This window comes from Neolamprologus brichardi, chromosome 9, assembly GCF_056152115.1.
Source record: "Neolamprologus brichardi isolate AB-2024 chromosome 9, ASM5615211v1, whole genome shotgun sequence".
Classification (NCBI taxonomy): domain Eukaryota; kingdom Metazoa; phylum Chordata; class Actinopteri; order Cichliformes; family Cichlidae; genus Neolamprologus; species Neolamprologus brichardi.
This window is the reverse complement of record NC_142112.1, coordinates 37,094,778-37,115,315: the sequence shown is the minus strand read 5'-3', so window position 1 is coordinate 37,115,315 and position 20,538 is coordinate 37,094,778. Positions and strand designations below refer to the sequence as shown.

The window sequence follows — 20,538 nt, the reverse complement described above, 5'->3', positions numbered from 1 at the left end:
CCAGAGTGTCTAGGAGTTTCATGTCCTCCCTTTTGGAATCAGCTGTAGCTCATGTTTTGTGACCAGTCGCTTCTGGCTGACGAGGGATTTGAGGGAAAGCAATACTAATTGTAACTAACTGTCCAGTAGACAGTGTTACATATATCAGTGAATGCTGGTATGCAACATATTAATTTGATCACTCTACATGCACTGCTCATACACATGAATGCTTAATTAAGATTGAATTTTGTATCCTTTGGCAAAAACTGATTACATTTCTGTATGGAACTATTTGAGAATTTGCCAAAGATTATCAGTTATGGAGAGCAGTAGAAATAAAGGGAAGTTTGCTTGAGTAAAAGTTTCTAATGAATATCTCAGGCAGTACAAGTTATTGACAGATAGAAGTCCGTCAATAACTTGTACTGCCAAATTGTTAAAGGGATTTTCTTTTGTGTGATAATGCTAATTTTGGCCAATTAGGATGAAGATGACCTTGACCATCCCGTCTGTTTCTTTTCAAAAAATGTATAAAACACCAGCTACATTACAGCACGATTGAAAAGGAGGCTTTAGCCTTGCAGGATTTCGAAGTGTACCTTGGGTCCAATCCTCTGCCAACCCCCAACCCCCCCAGATGCAGAACAGCAACCAACGCCTCATGAGCTGGTATTTACTTCAACATTGATATCCGTTACAAGAAGCATCCGCTCCTGAGCGGATGCCCTCGGAGACCGATCCCTGGCCACCAAGACTGGCAATTGGGACATGGGGAAGGAGCCTGATTTCGTGCATGAGGTTGAGAGGTACCAGCTAGATATAGTTTTTCTCACCTCTACGGATGGCTTGGGCTCTAGAACCAGTCTCCTGGAGAGGGACTGGACTCAGTCTCAGTCTGAAGTAGCCCCTGGTGAAAGGCAGCGGGCTGGAGTGGGTATTCTAATATCCCCTCGGCTTGCTGCCTGTACGTTGGGGTTCTTCCCGCTGGATGAGAGGGTTTGTTCTCTGCACCTTAGGGTTGGGGATCGGGTCCTGACTGTCATCTGCGCTTATGCGCCGAGTGGCAGTTCATAGTATCCAGCATTCTTAGAGTCCCTGGGTGGGGTGCTGGAAGGTGCTCCACCTGGAGACTCTGTTGTCCTGCTGGGAGACTTCAATGCTCACGTGGGTAACGACAGCGAGACCTGGAGGAGCATGATTGGGAGGAGGGGCCTCCCTGATCTGAACCCAAGCGGTGTTTTGTTATTGGACTTCTGTGAAAATCACAGTTTGGTCATAACGAACACCTTGTTCGAACATAGGAGTGTCCATAAGGGCACATGGCACCAGGATGCTCTAGGCCGCAGGTCGATGATCGATTTTGTAATCGTATCACCAGACCTGCGACCATATGTTCTGGACACTCGAGTAAAGAGAGGGGCTGAGCTGTCAACTGATCACTACCTGGTGGTGAGTTGGATCAGGTGGCGGGGGAGGACGCTGGACAGACCCGGTGCACCTAAATGTGTAGTGAGGGTGTGCTGGGAATGCCTACCAGAGGCCCCAGTCTGTGAGATCTTCAACGCACACCTCCGTTAGAGCTTCAACACCATTCCGAGCGAGACTGGGGACATTGAGTCCGAATGGACCATATTCAGCATCTCCATTGCCGAAGCTGCTGCATTGAGCTGCGGCCGCAAGGTGGTTGGTGCCTGTTGTGGTGGTAACCCCTGAATCAAATGGTGGACACCAGAGGTGAAGGGAGCCACCAGGCTGAAGAAGAACTACTATCGGGCTTGTTTAGCCTGTAGGACTTGGATGCAGCTGACAGGTACCGACAGGCGGAATGTGGCTCGGACAGTGACTGTCGGGTGTGGGAGGAGTTCGGCCAGGCCATGGAAAAAGACTTTTGGACTGACTCTAAGAGATTCCGGCAACTGTCAGGCTTCTCAGGAGGGGAAAGCGGTGCTCTACCTGTACTGTGTATAGTGTTGGTGGAGCGCTGCTGACTTCGACTGAGAAAATTATCGGGCGGTAGAAGGAGTACTTCGAGGACATCCTTAATCCCATTGACATGTCTTCCGAGGAGGAAACAGAGTCTGGGGATGAGGGGAATGACCCGCCAATTACCAGGGCCGATGTCACTGAGGCAGTTAAACAAATCCTTGGTTGCAGAGCCCCTGGTGTGGATGAGGTCTGCCCCGAGTTTCTCAAGGCTCTGGATGTTGTAGGGCTGTCCTGGCTGACACACCTCTACAATGTTGCGTGGAGATCAGGGGCAGTACCCCTGGACTGACAGACCGGGGTGGTGGTCCTCATTTTTAAGAAGGGGAACCGGAGGGTGTGTTCCAACTACAGGGGGATCACATTCCTCAGCCTTCCTGGGAAAGTCTTAGCCAGGGTGCTGGAAAGGAGAGTTCATCCACAAGTCAAACCTCAGATTCAGGAGGAACAGTGCGGTTTTTGTCCTGGTTGTGGAACACTGGACCAGCTCTTTATCCTCTCAAGGATACTTGAGGGCGCATGGGAGTTTGCCCAACCAGTCTATATGTGTTTCGTGGACTTGGAGAAGGCATTCGACTGTGTCCCTCGGGGTGTCCTATGGGAGGTGCTACGGGAGAATGGGGTGTCTGGCCCATTGCTACAGGCCATTTGATCCCTATACAACCGTTGCAAGGGCTTGGTTCGCATTGCCGGCAATAAGTCAGACTCATTCCCGGTGGGTGATGGGCTCTGCCAGGGCTGCCCTTTGTCACCAATTCTGTTCATAATTTAAATGGTCAGGATTTCTAGGTGCAGCCAAGTGGCGGAGGGCTTTCACTTCAGAATCTCATCTCTGCTTTTCGTGGATGATGTGGTTCTGTTGGCCTCATATGTGGTTCTGGAGGCGATCGTGGCTCAAGAGTTGGCCTTGTAATCGGAAGGTTGCCGGTTTGAGCCCCGGCTCCGACAATCTTGATTGTTGTGTCCTTGGGCAAGACACTTCGCCCGTTGCCTACTGGTGCTGGTCAGAGGGCCGGTGGCGCCAGTGTCCGGCAGCCTCGCCTCTGTCAGTGCGCCCCAGGGTGGCTGTGGCTACAATGTAGTTTGCCATCACCAGTGTGTGAATGGGTGGATGACTGGATGTGTAAAGTGCTTTTTGGTCCTTAGGGACTAGTAAAGTGCTATACAAATAGAGGCCATCTACACTTTACCATTCATCGAGTGATGGCCTCCAGCTCGCTTTGGAACGGTTTGCAGCCGAGTGTGAAGCAGCAGGAATGAGGACGGCATGAAATAAACATATTTGACAGTAATTATCAAACAAACCAATGTTTATTTAATTACACAAATGGATGTTTGTGTTTAAGTGAACGGATAGTCTACATTTCTCTTCACACTCCACAGCAAAAATAATAATCAGAGATAAGAGATTAAAATGCATTTTGTTTTGTGAAAATAGTATAATAGTACTATAAACTGAAAGTTTCATTTTTTGGAAGGGATCATTACATGACGCCAGTTGCAGAGGTTGAGCCTGATGCACTGAACATGAAACAGGAAGTGTTTTCTAACTTATATATATTCACAGCATGTTGGAAGTGCATGTGTATTTTTAGGGACACATTTGATTGGTGCAAACCACAAATAACTGAAACCACGGAATCGAACCCAGCTGTAACATCAAACTGTGCGTCCCACTGTCACTGATATAAATGGGCATTCATTCATTTAGTTCATTCATTTATACCTGATTCTGATCTGCTGCTTTGCGGTGAGAACACTGATTCGGGCATTTATCAGTCAGTAAAATTAATTTCACTTTCATCTGCAGACAAAATAATGTGATTCCTCTTTTAGTAGGTTACGGGACAAAGTTTTCATGTTGAAATGTTTCCCCTGCGCTCCAGACGGAGCAAATAAAATCAGACTGACCCTGCCGCAATTTGTTCTCCTGTCTAAATCATGGTCAAACGTGGTTTGAGAACGTTTTATGTTGAGAGTTGAAATGTGTATGAATTGAGTTTTAACAGACGTTCTTATCCTGTTATCAGGTGAAACGTCATGGGTTTGTTGAAATAAGCCTGTATGATACCACGTGAGAACAATTAATGTATCATTTTCCGTTGTAACCCACAAACTGAACGTAATGTACTGACACTCATCTTTCACAAAAGTAAAACATCTCTACTTCTATGTGTATTTGGTTGGAATGGAGGTGGAGTCAACTGGGTCCGCTCTCCCTGCCCAGTACGCACTAGTGTCAAGCCAACCTCCAGTTTGAGAACTGCAGTCAAGCCAGCCAGTGGACACTCTTTCAATGATGAGGATGTACACATCTTGGACAGGGAGGAACGCTGGTTTGAGCGTGGAGTCAAGGAGGCCATTTACGTGAAAAGGGAAAAACCATCTCTGAATCGAGGAGGGGGCCTAAGGGTACATCTTTCGCCATTACCATTACCTTACCTTTGTTTGAATGACAACTTGTACTCGACTCCACAGACAATGTACGAAAATATGTCAGGCTACGTCAATAGCGGTAGGTCTTCAGGGTTTCTACTCCACGGCCGTATTTCATATGGGTCCCCATTTCCAATGCACGCTATTTCTGCAAGTACCGCCGCTTCGCCTCTGGACGCAATCGGTCTCTATACAGGCCATTCTCTTTTGAGGGGCTTTTAAGCATCTTTCTTGTAGTCGTCGTTCCAACACAGTGTGTTTGTTTTGATTGGTGGACCCGGAAAATGGCGCCACGCTCCCACAATACATTGCGGCGTGACGTCAACTCCAAAGCCCTATTACGGGAAGAGATGTGGAAAGTAGGGTTAACAGACCTTGTGATAAAGTGGGGGGATGAGACTGATTTATAAGACTTTCAATGTATACATTGTGGGATTATAATATTATCTTGTGCTATGTTAAACCCCTAATTAAAGATTGTGAAATCATTATGTGGTTTTAGTTTGCATTATTCTACTGAATTAGAAGGTGATAACTATTAGATTTATTAAACTGATTTGTATTAAATTAGACTGCTGATTCTTGTGAATGAATGATATTGTTTATGATGCATTATACTGCTGAGTTATAAGAAACACTGTTTTCAGAGAGTCAGGACCTTACTTTTTCTGATAGTGGAGAAGAGAGCACATCACCGGTGGGGGTGATGAAGCCAAGGCCATAAGTCTGGCTCACTAGGAGTTAGAAAGAATGTGAATGTTTAGGTTTTTACGACTAGGTGGGGGCCAACAGAGGCTATAAGAGGTTGAGTCACCCTCCACCATTTGGAGATTTGCTGTCTCCCTCTGCATGCATGTCTCCCCTTACATGCCCACAAGATGCAGGAATCTGTGTTTGAAATCCTTGGAGATGGTGTTAAAGCGAACAGGGACCCACAGAAAGAAGGGACGCAAGAATAAAAGGTCAAAATGGTCCACAAACATTCTCCATGGTGCTGGTTTGCTAGGAAGTGGCACCACACCTGAGTTACCTTCACCATCAAGCATCATGCCAGAGGAGCGACAGGTGTATTGTCTGTACTGCTCAAAGACTGACAACTATCTTTTTTTTTTTTCTCTTTTGGCTCTGAGCGAAGGCGGTCGCACTTTTCTCCTCTCCTGCCCTTAGCTTCCCTCCTTAGCTTCTTATGTCCTTGTCTTGTCTTGTGTTTTTACTTACTTTTCCCTGGAACACTCTCTCACAGTCTGTTCTCTAAAACCTAAAAGAGGAATTATGGATTTGATCAACTGGTCTCTGAATGCAATTGACACCCCTTCTCAACGAGAAGTCTGGGCTCAGGTGAGCCTGACTGCTGAAGATATCTACCTATTCAGAACCATGGTAACAGGGTTCTTGCTGATCGGAGCTGGCTTGGCCCTGGCTTATCGAAGAATTAAGGAAGCGGAACCGGCTGTTCAAACCCCCACAAGGCTGCCCGCTGGGATTGAAATGATGGGACGAGGCGTGAGTTTCTCAAAATGGGCTCATTGAGTGCAGCACAGAGAAGATCTTGGAGAACGCACGGCTGCTGTGAATACTCAGAACAAGATGTTGGATTATAATATTATTTTATGCCATGTTAGACTCCTAATTAAAGATTGTGAATTATTATGTAGCTTTAGTTTGCATTATGCTCCTGAATTAGAAGAAGGTGATAACTATTACATTTGTTAAACTGATCTGCATTACATTAGACTGCTGATTTATTGTGAATGAATGATATTGTTTTAATGCATTATACTGCTGAGTTATAAGAAAATACTGTTCGCAGAAAGTCATCGCCTTATTTGTCTGGTTAGAAGAGAACAGAGCATACTGCCCCATCTCAGCAGGAGCAGATAAACAGGGAGCCAAGGTCGTAGCTTAGGCGCTGTGTGAGAGAAAGAATGTGAATGTTTAGGCTTTTATGATTAGGTGGGGGCCACTAGAGGCTATAAGAGTTTGATCAAGGCTCCACCATTTTGAGATCTGATGCTGTCTGCTGTATGGTGTCCATCTCCCACGCGTGTGTTCATTAAATCATCGTTTGACTCAACCCGGCCGGACCAGTGTTGTTATTTTGGTTTTTCCTCTTGTATCCATCCCCAATATTTGAATCCGTGACAAAGACCTCTGAGTGAAAAATTGGATTACATCTGGAGGGACTAGCTCAAATAACACCTTTGAGTGCAAATTCGATCACATCTTGGGGAAGTGCACTGCGGTCGTGAGTTCTCAGAACCTGCTCTTTAAGCAAAAAGAATGACAACATCACGGAACGTAAGTTTGGATAACATCATAGAAAGCTCACGGCTCTCCAACGGGAGATTGAGAGACCAGTGTTGGACTGTTAGAACAGCTTTGAAATTCATATGAGTTGTTCGCACTAAAGTAAAAACCATCATCACTTCATGCGGAGACCCCTTTGGCGCCAGCTGCGGCCTCGAGGCTGGAGATGAACAAAACATCCTGATAATGACTGTGTTTAGACTGTTCCCCCCATTCCATGCAAGGCCACCTGGGTTGGCTGGAACTAATTTCCTTCAGGATTAATAAAGTATTCTGATATCTGAAACAACTTCAGTCAAGTGAGCACAGAGCAGAAGTACACAAGGGTGAAGGCTTATGAGAAGTGTTGGCACTGGGATCTGCAAAGTGTCATCTTAAGACTACTTGCAAGCAATTTATAAGGACCCACCTGGATGCCCTCCATGCTGTAAATATAAAGCATGTTCCAGACGACGGGCCTGCTCCCAGAGAAAATTATGTATTCAATCTGAATCAATGGTCAGACTGCTACCTACTACTGCTGTTAATATTTAATCATGGGAAGTACCATTTATATTGTCAGACAGACCCTATAACATATCCTTGCATCCTTGCTTTTATACACAGCGACTTTACCATTTCTGGTTCATTTCTGGTGTCTTCTAAAGGCTGGTAAATCTTCTGGTACAAAATGTGAAGAAGTAAATGTGATGCACTCAGCTAGAAATGGAGCGGACAATGTACACTCCAATAGTGGATTTAGTGATCAGTGTTCATGACACTTTGCATACAGCCTTCATTATTCATTATGCAAATGTAGTGTTTATAAGATTGGAGAAACCTGCAGTCAGCTGAGACTGAAGAAGTCTCTGGGATGAGTGACGAAACGTTTGTCCCACTGAAAACGCTACATCCAGATGAACGGAATCAACTTCTGGGATTTCCTTACCTGGATGATTGAGCATGCATCAAGATATTACCCACAATTACTTAGGTACACGAGAACAAAGGGACAGCAAGTCAGTTTCTTACAGAGGAAGAAAAAAATAAATAATTATACTGCAATTAATTTTAAGCAGTGTGTAATTATTCAGAAAAAAAAAACCGGAAAGATACATCACATCTTTCTACATTTTATTTTTCATAGGATTCAGTTAATCTTTTACATACTGCCTGGATAAAATGACTACAATGTATGACTTAAAATAAAAATATTTTTACTGCAACATAAAAAAATGTAGGTTTGTGTCTTCATGGAGCAAAACACACTCACATCCTGTAAGAAAACACAGACCACTGAAAACTTTACACATGGGTAAGAAAATATTTAATTTTCCACGTACTGCCTGTTTAAAAATGACAAATTTATCAATTTACCTTTTTTTTTTACTGTAACATTAAAAATTGCAGGAGGGGTTGTGTCTTTGTGGAGCAAAACAGACTCACACAATATTGTAAGACAATAGAGCCCATTTAAAACACATTTCATGTGAGTTACAATAGAAGTGGCACAGCACCCACACTGATAATTACCTCACGATGAATAGCCAAATAAACGAGGGGTCCCCAATCCCAGTCCACGAGGGCCGGTGTCCCTGCAGGTTTTAGAGGTGTCCTTGATCTGTCATAGATTATTTAAAAATATTAAATGATCCCCTTCAACATGTCTTGACGTTGTCCAGAGGCCTGGTAATGAAGTAATCATGTGATTCAGGTGTGTTGACCCAGAGTGAGATCTAAAACCTGCAGGGACACCGGCCCTCGTGGACTGGGATTGGGGACTCCTGAAATAAACAGTAACAGGTCTGACAGTTTAACCCAGAAGGTGAACTGATTTTCAGAAGTGTGAGATGCTCAAGAATTTACTCCGGTGTCCTGTTATATTTTAGATAGCAAGGAGCAGACGGCTGAGTTTATTAAACTTCACCGAAACAATCTGCAAATTTCATTAAAATTTATTAAACTATCACCTTGTCTCTATTCTTAGTTAGCACATACCTTAAACACTTAAAGCTGTAAGTTAATGATAGTTATATAAAAGCAGATGCATGCTGTACATTTTACGTCCAATGGATGCATGATCTGATTATTCGACTAATCGCAAAAATAATCGGTGACTAGTCGACTATCAAAATAATCATTTGTGGCAGCCGTAGTAATGTCCCATTGGTCTGCCACTTTTCTCAGAGGAGGACACTTTGTGGGTTTTCTGATGCCTCAATAGATTTCTTTTATGGATGAAAGACTTTCCACAGTGAGCACATAAAAATGATTTAACTCCAGAGTGGGTGAGCTGATGTGATTTTAAGGCAGCAATGTGAGTAAAAGACTCTCCACACTGCTCACAGCTGAAAGGTTTATCTCCACTGTGCATGAGCTGATGTGATTTTAAGCCAGTCATGTGAGTAAAAGCCTTTCCACACTGACCACATACAAATTGTTTAGCACCAGAGTGGATGAGCTGATGTGATTTTAAATGGCCCATCTGAGTAAAAGACTTTCCACACAGATCACACCTGAATGGTTTCTCTCCACTGTGGATGAGCTGATGTCTTTTTAAGTTACAAACGTAAGCAAAAGCCTTTCCACACTGATCACAGCTGAAAGGTTTATCTCCACTGTGGATGAGTTGATGTGCTTTTAAGTTACAAACGTAAGCAAAAGCCTTTCCACACTGATCACAGCTGAAAGGTTTATCTCCACTGTGGATGAGTTGATGTGCTTTTAAATTGCCCATCTGAGTAAAAGACTTTCCACACTGACCACATAAAAATGATTTAACTCCAGAGTGGGTGAGCTGATGTGATTTTAAGGCAGAAATGTGAGTAAAAGACTCTCCACACTGCTCACAGCTGAAAGGTTTATCTCCACTGTGCATGAGCTGATGTGATTTTAAGCCAGTCCTGTGAGTAAAAGCCTTTCCACACTGACCACATACAAATTGTTTAGCACCAGAGTGGATGAGCTGATGTGATTTTAAGCAAGTCATGCGAGTAAAAGACTCTCCACACTGCTCACAGCTGAAAGGTTTATCTCCACTGTGCATGAGCTGATGTGATTTTAAGCTAGTCATGTGAGTAAAAGCCTTTCCACACTGACCACATACAAATTGTTTAGCACCAGAGTGGATGAGCTGATGTCTTTTTAAGTTACAAACGTAAGCAAAAGCCTTTCCACACTGATCACAGCTGAAAGGTTTATCTCCACTGTGGATGAGTTGATGTGCTTTTAAATTGCCCATCTGAGTAAAAGACTTTCCACACTGATCACAGCTGAATGGTTTCTCTCCACTGTGGATGAGCTGATGTGTTTTTAATCTATCAATCCCAGTAAAAGCCTTTCCACACTGATCACAGATGAAAGGTTTAACTTCACTGTGGACGCCCTGATGTCTCTCTAAGTGACCTCTATCCTGAAAAGATTTTCCACACTGATCACAGACAAATGATTTAACATGGATCACATAATGTCTCTTTAACTGACCTTTGTGAGTAAAAGACTTTCCACACTGATCACAGCTGAAAGCTTTACATTCAGTGTGGAGGCGCTGATGTGCTTTTAAGCTGCATCTCTGAGTAAAGGTCTTTCCACACTGATCACAGCTGAATGGTTTCACACCGGTGTGGATCAGCTGATGTGATTTCAAGTTACACATATGAGTAAAGGTCTTTCCACACTGATCACAGCTCAAGCTTCTGTCCTCCCTGTTGGCGCGCTTGCGTCTTCTGGGCTGCTTCATAGCAGGAAAAGTCTTTTCCACAGGGATCGCCGCTGGCTCATCTTTACTTGCTGGTGCTGGATGTTTTTGGTTGATATCATCCATGTGCTGAGGTTTCGGCCTGCTTTCACTTCTTTCTCCTGTAATGACAAAGAACCCAAACAGTGACATCAGGTCTATACCTTCAGCTCATCCACATGTGCCCCCTCTTACCTCACAAAGATAAACAGTTTCACCATCTGCCAAACGTCTCAGGTGCCTGGGGACGCTATGCTGTGGTAAATATTTGAAGTGAGTTCATTTTGGAGATAAAAGTAGTAAAAGTTCAACATTGTGAATAAAATTTTGGCTTGTGTAACTTCAAAGTTTTTTAGTTTATACTTTGTTCAAATTTGAAGAACATCACACTTACAATGTGCAGTTCAGGTTGTATGTGTGAGAGCTGTACAACCAAATCCACACTGACTCAGATTTCTCTCTGATTAACCACAAGGGTGTCACACAGTTATCAAAGTCTGTAGACACTGTCAGCTGCAATCAACACCTTTTATTATAATGCACAGGTGAGTTATAATGCATCTCCACTAGAAGATGGTCCCCTGTTATCTACTTTTTCACAGGCAAGCGTGGGCGAGAATCTACAGCAGCGGTCCCCAACCCCCGGACCGGTACTGGTCCGTGAGTTGTTTGGTACCGGGTCACGAGAGTTGATGCTCGGGTGTGAACTGAGCACATCTGTATTGGCTATTGTACTGGCTATTTCAGCAAGCTGTGTCAAGAGATGACATGGATAATGATCAGCAGCATTGGTTCGAGCCCAAAGCAGATGCAATGAGAAGCTTTGTTGACAACGTGGATGCTTGGATAAAGGAAGTCCATCAACATACGAAGGAAGCAAAAATGGCTGATGAGAGTGTTCAGCCCACTGACAGCATATCCGTAGCAGCATCTAGGAAGTCTAGAATGTCCAAAAGCAGCACTGGCCAATCTTCAGCATCTTCAGCTCGTTTGAAGGCAGAATTGGAGAAGGCTGCACTCTTGGCACAGGCAGCAGCTTTAAAGGAACGGCGAGCTTTGGAGGAGCAAGAAGCTAAACTTAAGGCTGAGAAGGAAGAGCTTGAATTGCGAACTGCTTTAGCAGCAACTGATGCTAAACTTAAGATTTTGCAGAGGTTTGAGGGATCAGATGTGTCACATAGGGATGACAAATTATCTTTCGTCCAAATGCAGTCAGCTGGGATACAGACTGATCATCACAGAGTGACTATTGAGGATTGTGGTGGTGAGCAAAACAGGATGCCCATCATCCAGCCTCAATCAGCTAACACTGTACAGGTCAATCAGCCAATCATCAGAAAGAACAGCTATTGATTTTCAGGCAACAGTTCTTCTCACTCAGCGGGCGTAGAAGCTTCACAGACGTTGTTAGCTGTCATGCAAAGACAGAACGACATTGCAGAAGTCCTTGCAACGCAACAAAGACTTTCTACCTCCTCAGAACATTTCCATCTTTAGTGGGGATCCATTGGAATATAGACTGTTTATCAGAGCCTTTGAGCATGGAGTGGAGTGTAAAACAGAAAGCAGAAAGGATCGTCTTTGCTTCTTGGAGCAATACACTTCTGGACAGCCCAGGGAGCTAATACGCAGTTGTCTGCACATGGATCCAGAAAAGGGCTACTGTGAAGCAAAAAGTCTCCTGAAAGAGCACTTTGGCAACGAATACAGGATTTCTGTGGCATACATAAACAAGGCTCTAGGCTGGCCTCAAATAAAGGCAGAAGATGGTGAAGCCCTCAGCGCATTGGCACTATTCCTCACCAGCTGTGGGAATGCAACGTCAGACATGGAGTACATGGAGGAGTTGGATAACGTTGCCAACATGCGTGCCATTGTGAATAAGCTACCGTACAACCTCAGGGGAAGGTGGAGGAGTGTTGCCTTTGAAATAGAGGAGACAGAAGCTCGGCGGCCTAAGTTTATGGACCTTGTCAAGTTTATTAACACGCAGGCTAAAGTAGCATTACACCCAGTGTTTGGAGATATACAAGACAGCAATAAGGCACCAACCAAGTCTCCACCAAATGTCACTTTAGGGAGGAAGAGTGGCAAGACCATTTTTACAACAACAGCCACACCTGTGAACCACTCGGGCAGCATCGATGCAGAGGCAAAGGGAGGCAAAAAGGGACTCACTAATCCTACCTCCGCATTCAAAACACCATGTTTGTTTTGCCACAGTGAACATACCATGGCACAATGCAAGAGACTGAGGAAATCTCTACACAAAGAGAAACTAGAATTTCTTTGAGGCAAGGGACTTTGCTTCAGCTGCTTAAAACAGGGCCATATGAGTAGGTCTTGTGAGGAGAACTCTAACTGTGAGCTCTGTTCACTGACTCATCCAACTGTGTTGCACATCAGAAGCAAGGATAAGCCTGCACCAAAGGAGGAGTCACCAGAACATGATGAGAAGCAGTCTGTGAGCAGTGGGTTTGTAGAGACAGCTAATACACTATGCTCTGGTACTGAGGCCGGAGACACAGATAGCACCCTTGCTATTGTTCCAGTCCAAGTTAAGGCAAAGAAAGGCAACAAGGCGGCTATCACATATGTTTTCTTAGACCCAGGCAGTACTGCAACGTTTTGTACTGAAAGGCTAATGAATGAGCTCAATCTCAGTGGAAAGAAAATGGACATACTGTTGACAACCATGGGCCAACAGAAAACGGGCAGCAGTCATCTTGTTACAGGCCTAGAGGTTAGCAGCCTAGAAAATTGCAACCTCATTGAGCTGCAGGAGGTGTTTTCTCAGAAGGCAATCCCAGCCGACAAAAGGAACATTCCACTGCAGGCAGACGTGGACAAATGGCCTTATCTAAAGCGGGTGCAAATACCCTACATCAATGCAGAAATAGGTCTGCTAATCGGAACTAATGTACCAAGGGCTATGGAGCCGGAGGAAGTCATTCACAGCAATGATGACGGACCCTATGCAGTAAAAACAAGCCTTGGCTGGACAGTGAATGGATCGCTGCGGGATGGCAATCGCAGAGCTGCACGGAGCAAAACAGTAACTATCACATCAAATCGAATATCTGTGGCCAAACTGGATGACCTGTGGAAACAGCAGCTCAAATATGACTTTCCTGAATGCAACCAGGAAAAGCAACTGGAAATGTCTAGGGAAGATCTCCAATTCATGGACAGTGTAACGCATTCTGCCAGGCTGGTTAACAGACATTACTGCATTGGTCTACCTCTCAAGAACAAAAGGATTCAAATGCCTAACAACTGTGTGCTAGCAGAACAGGGAGCCTTAAATTTGAAGAAGCTTCTGAAAAACCCCACATTTCGTGAGGACTATATTGCTTTCATGAAGGATCTGATCTCCAAGGGCTATGCCGCGAAGGTCCTTGACAACGACCTCAAGCGCAGTGATGGAAAGGTTTGGTACATCCCACACCATGGAGTGCACCATCCCAAAAAGCACAAAATGCGTGTTGTATTCGACTGTGGAGCTGCCTATCAGGGGTTCACGTTGAATGGGCAACTTCTTCAAGGGCCGAACCTTACCAGTACTCTGATTGGAGTTCTCACAAGATCTCGCCAAGAACCTGTAGCTGTTATGGCCGATGTGGAAGCCATGTTCCACCAGGTAAAGGTTCCACCAGAAGACACAGACCTATTAAGGTTCTTATGGTGGCCAAATGGAGACATTAACCAAGCTCTGGTGGCATACAGGATGGTTGTGCACCTATTTGGCGCAACGTCATCACCAAGCTGTGCCAGCTATGCTCTGAGACGGTGTGCTGAGGACAACAGGGACCAGTTTGACAGTACAGCTATTGAAACCAAAAAACTACACACAATATTCGAAGCACATAGTGCACACTGTGGGAATTTACGACTGTGCGTAAATCCCCCCTAATATTGGTATGATCCGAGCTCAGGCACTAAGCGGGGCGGGGCAGCTGCTGCCTACGAGTGCGCTGTTGGAGAAATGGAGCTAGGCAGACAGAGGAGAACTGAAGTTTGACCAGGTACCAAAGCAAATCATTCGTACTGTACAAATAATGTAAATATGACAGTGTATCACGAAAGATTGATATCAAACTGATCACTTGACCCATATTACGTTGCTTGCTCTTCAAGTGAATCAACAAATGGCTAAATGAAAAGCAGAACAACAACAATGCTGTTTCTTTAGAGAGTCTTAGCTTACATGTGTGTTTATTTCATATTTTCAGTTGTTACCCTCCACGGCTAAATAAATCGGTTTCAGTAATGCACTGATATACAACAATGGACATAAGGGGCTTCTTTCAAAGAAAAAACTCTGGTAGTATTTTATATATTATGCTTTGTATGTTGTTCAGTATATTTCTATGCAAAACAAGAGGAACTTCAATACACAGCAGTATATTCACAATTTAAACAAGATATTTACGTACACTTTATGTAAAACACAAGAACATTTTTTTACTGTACAACATCAATTTAGAGTAAACTTGTTTTGTTTTGGATAAATAAATATTGAAATAGCTTTTGAATTAGTTAAATGTCAGAATAAAGAGAGACAGAGCTGTCTATTTTTTTTTATCACTTTCATCAAATTTAGGAGTACATATACACTAAGTTTATTGTTAATTAATAAGAAAACTCCAGACAATTCCATTCTGAGCTGAAGAAGCTTCTGATAGGTTAGTAGAGTCCATGTGAGTAAATTGGTGGCACACCTGTGAATGCATGGAGGGGTATGGGAATGTTTGATTAAATCAGTCAGAAAAATCCTTAGTGCCACCCTTAAAACTCAGAGTCTGGATGAGGAGAGCCTTCAGACATTTCTTTGTAAAACCGAAGCGATCCTCAACAGTCGGCCTATTACTACACCCTCCAATGACCCTAATGACTTGGAAGCACTCACTCCAAATCATCTCCTGCTCTTAAAAGCAAGGCCATCTCTTCCCCCAGGACTGTTCCAAAAGGAGGACATGTATGACGAAGATGGAGGCAAGTTCAATATATGGCAGATCTTTTCTGGAAGCGCTGGGTGAGAGAGTATTTGCCTCAGCTTCAGACACGGCAGAAGTGGACACGGGTGTCTAGGAACTTTGTGCCTGGAGACATCGTTTTGCTCGTGGACGAAACAGCACCGAGAAAGTCTTGGCTCATTGGTAGAGTCACTGAAGCCATGCCGGATGAACATGGCCTTGTTCGCAGGGTTCGTGTGAAGACCAAGACCAGTGAACTGGATAGACCGATCACTAATGTTCTCTCTCTCTCTCTCTCTCTCTCTCTCTCTCTCTCTCTCTCTCTCTCTCTCTCTCTCTCTCTCTCTCTCTCTCTCTCTCTCTCTCTCTCTCTCTCTCTCTCTCTCTCTCTCTCTCTCTCTCTCTCTCTCTCTCTCTCTCTCTCTCTCTCTCTCTCTCTCTCTCTCTCTCTCTCTCTCTCTCTCTCTCTCTCTCTCTCTCTCTCTCTCTCTCTCTCTCTCTCTCTCTCTCTCTCTCTCTCTCTCTCTCTCTCTCTCTCTCTCTCTCTCTCTCTCTCTCTCTCTCTCTCTCTCTCTCTCTCTCTCTCTCTCTCTCTCTCACATACATACATACATACATACATACATACATACATACATACATACACACACATATAATGTTCTCCCCCCCATTTTTGCACATGTTGAGGAGCGTGTCAGGCTACATTTCACTGTGTGTTATACTTGTATAACTATGCATGTGACAAATAAAGAACCATGAACGTTGAACCTAAGGTCTGTCTGCTCCTAGAAGCAGTATGAGTCAGTGGTAAAGGCTGGACTCCCACGGTATGTCATGTACTGGTGACCTCTGACATCAGAAGAAAGAAGAAATTATGTTCTAAGGACTGAATGCCTATGTTGTTGAACTTCATCATTGTGCCAAATTGTTAATAATTGTTTATAAGTTTATAGAACAATTAGGGGCCGGGAATGTATAGGATAAAGGTCTAATCATCTCTTAGTTTACTAAGTTTACTGAGTTTAATAATTTGAATCATTTTGGATAAGGATAAGTGTAAGATAATGGGGAATTTCAGTTTTTACTTTATAATTTGTTTAGCGTGAGATTTACAGTTAAATTGTATTTTTTCTTGTCTTATTTAATTTTTACGTACTGTTCCTTTAACACACGGTAACTGTGCACGGGGGAGCATTCGCGACGGGCAGTGTGGAGTAACGGGGCTTTAACTAGCTGTGGAGAAAAACAGTTTCTTAATTAAAATTTCTTAATCCTAAAAACAGAAATTCTAAGAACATTTTACAAGATCAGACCGACCAGATGTGTGGAGGCATGAAATAAAGGAAGCATTTCAATGTCTCTCCCAAGTGTGACAGTATAAGAGTTAACACTTTCTCTTTGAAGCATAGCATGGGAGTATCCCAAAGTGCTGAAGCCAGACGATTCCATTCTGAGCTTAAGAAGCTTCTGATAGGTTAGTAGAGTCCATGTGAGAAAATTGGAGGCACACCTGTGGATGCATATAAGGCAAAACACAGAGCCTGTTTCTTTGACATGGGAAAATCAAGCGATGTCAACCAAAACACCAGGAAAAGAATTGTGGAGCTCCATTAGTGTGGCTCAATTTTGAATACAATTTAGATGCTATTTGCAATTAAGAAAAACAGACAATTACTCTCTTTACTCTTACATTTTTTATATTTATCGATCTATAAAAATAAACATTTAGTCTGATTTGATGTTACAATTAAAAAAGTATATTTTTTTATCTGAAGGGTATGTAAATATCTGGTTTCAACTGTATATTTGATGATGTTGGTGTTTGGCTTGATTGTCAGCACAAAGAGGGAGAGAGAGGAACAGAGAGAGAGATGGAGAGGAGAATGAGGACAGAACAGAGATGGAACAAGAGCAGGTGAGACGCACATGTCAAATGGTTGTTTGCCGAAACTCTTCAGAACATGTATCTAGTAGCTAGTGTATCTTTTTAGATACCATTTGTTACTTTTCAAATTCTATATTTATTAAGTTATGCAGGCTTGTTTGCGCAACAAGGCTAAATAATTATATAAACATTTCTGTATATAAATAGTACTGTGTTGTATTTATCTGCAACACCTTAAAGGCCGGTCCGTGAAAATATTGTCGGGCATAAACCGGTCCGTGGTCCAAAAAAGGTTGGGGACCACTGGTCTACAGCATATATGGTTATATGGCATTTTAGTTAATATAAAGCATAGAATTGAGGAACTTCAAATAATTTCATCTCAACACCTCCTTCCTCGAGATAAGGAGAAGGAGTCTCACTATCTGCCTAATGTCTCATGGTGCCTGGGAGTGTCAGTCCAACTCACTCACAATACCCATCTGTGTGTGTGGAATAACCTGTGAAATACATATTTGATGTTTTCCTATATGTAGAACAAATCACAAAAAATGTACTATAGATATTACTAAAGTCATATTGTCAAAACATATGATCAACACATAAAATAAAGAAATGTCCATCACAAGAGTTAGCAGCTTACACAAGAAAAGACGTCAGAAAGAATATGAAAGAAGAAAAGTGGATTTTTAATGATGTCATGATCACTCCACAGACATCACCTTCATATGAAGGGAAACAAAGAGTTTATCTCAAATGATAAAACATTAAGGTACTGAGGCAGACAAACAGAGAGGCTAAACAGAAGGCAGAAATCAAACCAAAATGAGCTACGAGAGAGAGACCCTGTAGAAAATGATAAAGTTAAGCAACCAATGTAGTTATAACTGACTTACTCTGCATCTCCTCTCAGATTCGGGGGGGGGGGCTTTGTAGTTGGAGTCGGACCAGCAGAGACAATGGGCTCACTGACCTCCACTCCCCAATCAGTCACCACGAGGACAAGTTCTTTGTTTAGAGATGATTTAATCCAAGCTCACCAACAACATCACTCAGCTGTCCTCATCAGAACTGATAAAATAAAAGCAGTTACATTTAGAAACGTCAGTTTACTAAACATAAAAATATTGCTCTTTTAGCCTCGCTCACATGTTCTGCAAAGATTAAATGACTTAAATCATCACGTGGTTTACAAAAACACATTGTTACCAAACTCAGCAAACAATTGCGCATCCAGAAATAACTGTTTTATCTCGTTTGACATGGAAATTTAAAATTACAAAGACACACTGAACGCACCTTCCTACCAGCTGTAACCTAACAGGAGAACGTACGTTTGTCTTCGCAGCTGCAATACATACCTCACAAAAAGCCGTTCATCAATTAGATTTAACACGACGCTTCTCCACAATACAAAACACAGCAAAGAGCACAGTACGCACACCCCTTCTTCGTCTCCTCCCCTGCTTGTTCTCCTTCTTCTTCTTCTTAAGTTTTATTGGCGGTTTGCAAACAATAAAATAGTGCGTTACCGCCACCAACTGGTATGGAGTGTTGACCCTCAAGCCCTCCCCAAATGTTTACTCTCTTTTAAGCTACTGACGTGAGCAAAAGACTGTCCACACTGATCACAGCTGAATGGTTTCACACCGGTGTGGATCAGCTGATGTAATTTTAAGCTCCATCTCTGAGTAAAAGCATAGAATTGAGGCACTTCAAATATTTTCATTTCAACACCTCCTTCCTGGAGATAAGGAGAAGGAGTGTCACTATCTGCCTAATGTCTCATGGTGCCTGGGAGTGTCAGTCCAACTCACTCACAATACCCATCTGCGTGTGTGGAATAACCTGTGAAATACATATTTGATGTTTTCCTACATGTAGAACAAAGTCGCACAAAATGTGATATTGTCAAAACATATGATCAACACATAAAATAAAGAAATGTCCATCACAAGAGTTAGCAGCTTACACAAGAAAAGACGTCTGAAAGAATACGAAAGAAGAAAAGTGGAAAAGGAAAACAGAGCATTTTAAATGAGGTCATGCTGAGCCTCTTGTCCCGATTGTTTTATGTTGAGCTGAGAACAAACAACCAATACTCAGATCAGGTCCAGTACACAACAATTATGTATTAAGCACATATGTGGGAGACGTGCACGATACCACCCTCAGTGTAGTCGGGTAGATCTCAAAGAGGAAGCACGAGAACTTCTTTATTTAAAGGGTTGTACACGCCCCCTTGAACTTTCCCACATTTTGTCACATTACAGCCACAAACATGAATCAGTTTTATTGGAATTCCACGTGAAAGACGAATATAAAGTAGTGTACACGTAAGAAGTGTAATGAAAATCATACATGATTCCAATCATTTTTTTTTACAAATAAATAACTGAAAAGTGGGGAGTGCATAATTATTCAGCCCCCGAGTCAATACTTTGTAATGATAATAATGGATTGCATTTATATAGCGCTTTTCAAGGCACCCGAAGCGCTTTACAATTCCACTAATCATTCACTCTCACATTCACACACTGGTGGAGGCAAGCAGGTTGTAGCCACAGCTGCCCTGGGGCAGACTGACAGAAGTGAGGCTGCTATACCGCGCCATCGGCCCCTCTGGCTGGTAGGCCCTCTGGCCAGTAGGGTAAAGTGTCTTGCCCACACATCGACCAGGAAAGAGAGATCGAACCGGCGACCTTCCGGTTACAGATGCGCTTCCCAACCCCTGAGCCATGGTCGCCCCACCTTTGTAGAACCACCTTTTGCTGCAATTACAGCTGCCAGTCTTTTAGGGAATGTTTCTACCAGCTTTGCACATCTAGAGAATGAAATCCCTGCCCATTCTTCTTTGCAAAACAGCGCCATCTCAGTCAGATTACATAGACAGGGTTTGTGAACAGCAGTTTTCAGATCTTGCCACAGATTCTCGATTGGATTTAGACACCAGACAGGTCAGGGATAAAGTTATTGAAAATTTAAAGCAGGCTTAGGCTACAAAAAGATTTCCCAAGCCTTGAGCATCCCACGGAGCACTGTTCAAGCGAACAGTGGGGCTGAATAATTACACACATCCCACTTTTCAGTTATTTATTTACAAGCAAAACACTTCAAAACAGAAGGCAGAAATCAAACCAAAATGAGCTAAGAGAGAGAGACCCTGTAGAAAATGATAAAGTTAAGCAACCAATGTAGTTATAACTGACTGACTCTGGATCTCCTCTCAGACTCAGGAGGGGGCGAGCGGGGCG

The 20,538-nt window shown here is 43.2% G+C and overlaps 1 protein-coding gene across 3 annotated transcripts in view; it reads right to left on the bottom strand.

Annotated features, from left to right (window-relative positions):
• The window catches only part of LOC148101612 (uncharacterized), a 27,298-nt gene extending 6,760 nt beyond the window's left edge, over positions 1–20,538 (bottom strand). The window contains exons 1-3 of one of the 3 annotated variants that reach the window (XM_087846511.1): positions 18,646–18,731; positions 18,181–18,355; positions 7,814–10,545 (exon numbers count right to left, since the gene is read on the bottom strand). In XM_087846511.1, coding sequence (XP_087702637.1) covers positions 8,825–10,545; positions 18,181–18,187 — 1,728 coding nt within the window. In that variant the 5' untranslated portion in view covers positions 18,188–18,355; positions 18,646–18,731 and the 3' untranslated portion in view covers positions 7,814–8,824. Of the gene's footprint in view, positions 1–7,813; positions 10,546–18,180; positions 18,356–18,645; positions 18,732–20,497 lie in introns of those variants that run through there. The other 2 variants (XR_015719668.1, XM_087846512.1) reach the window with 2 other exon arrangements.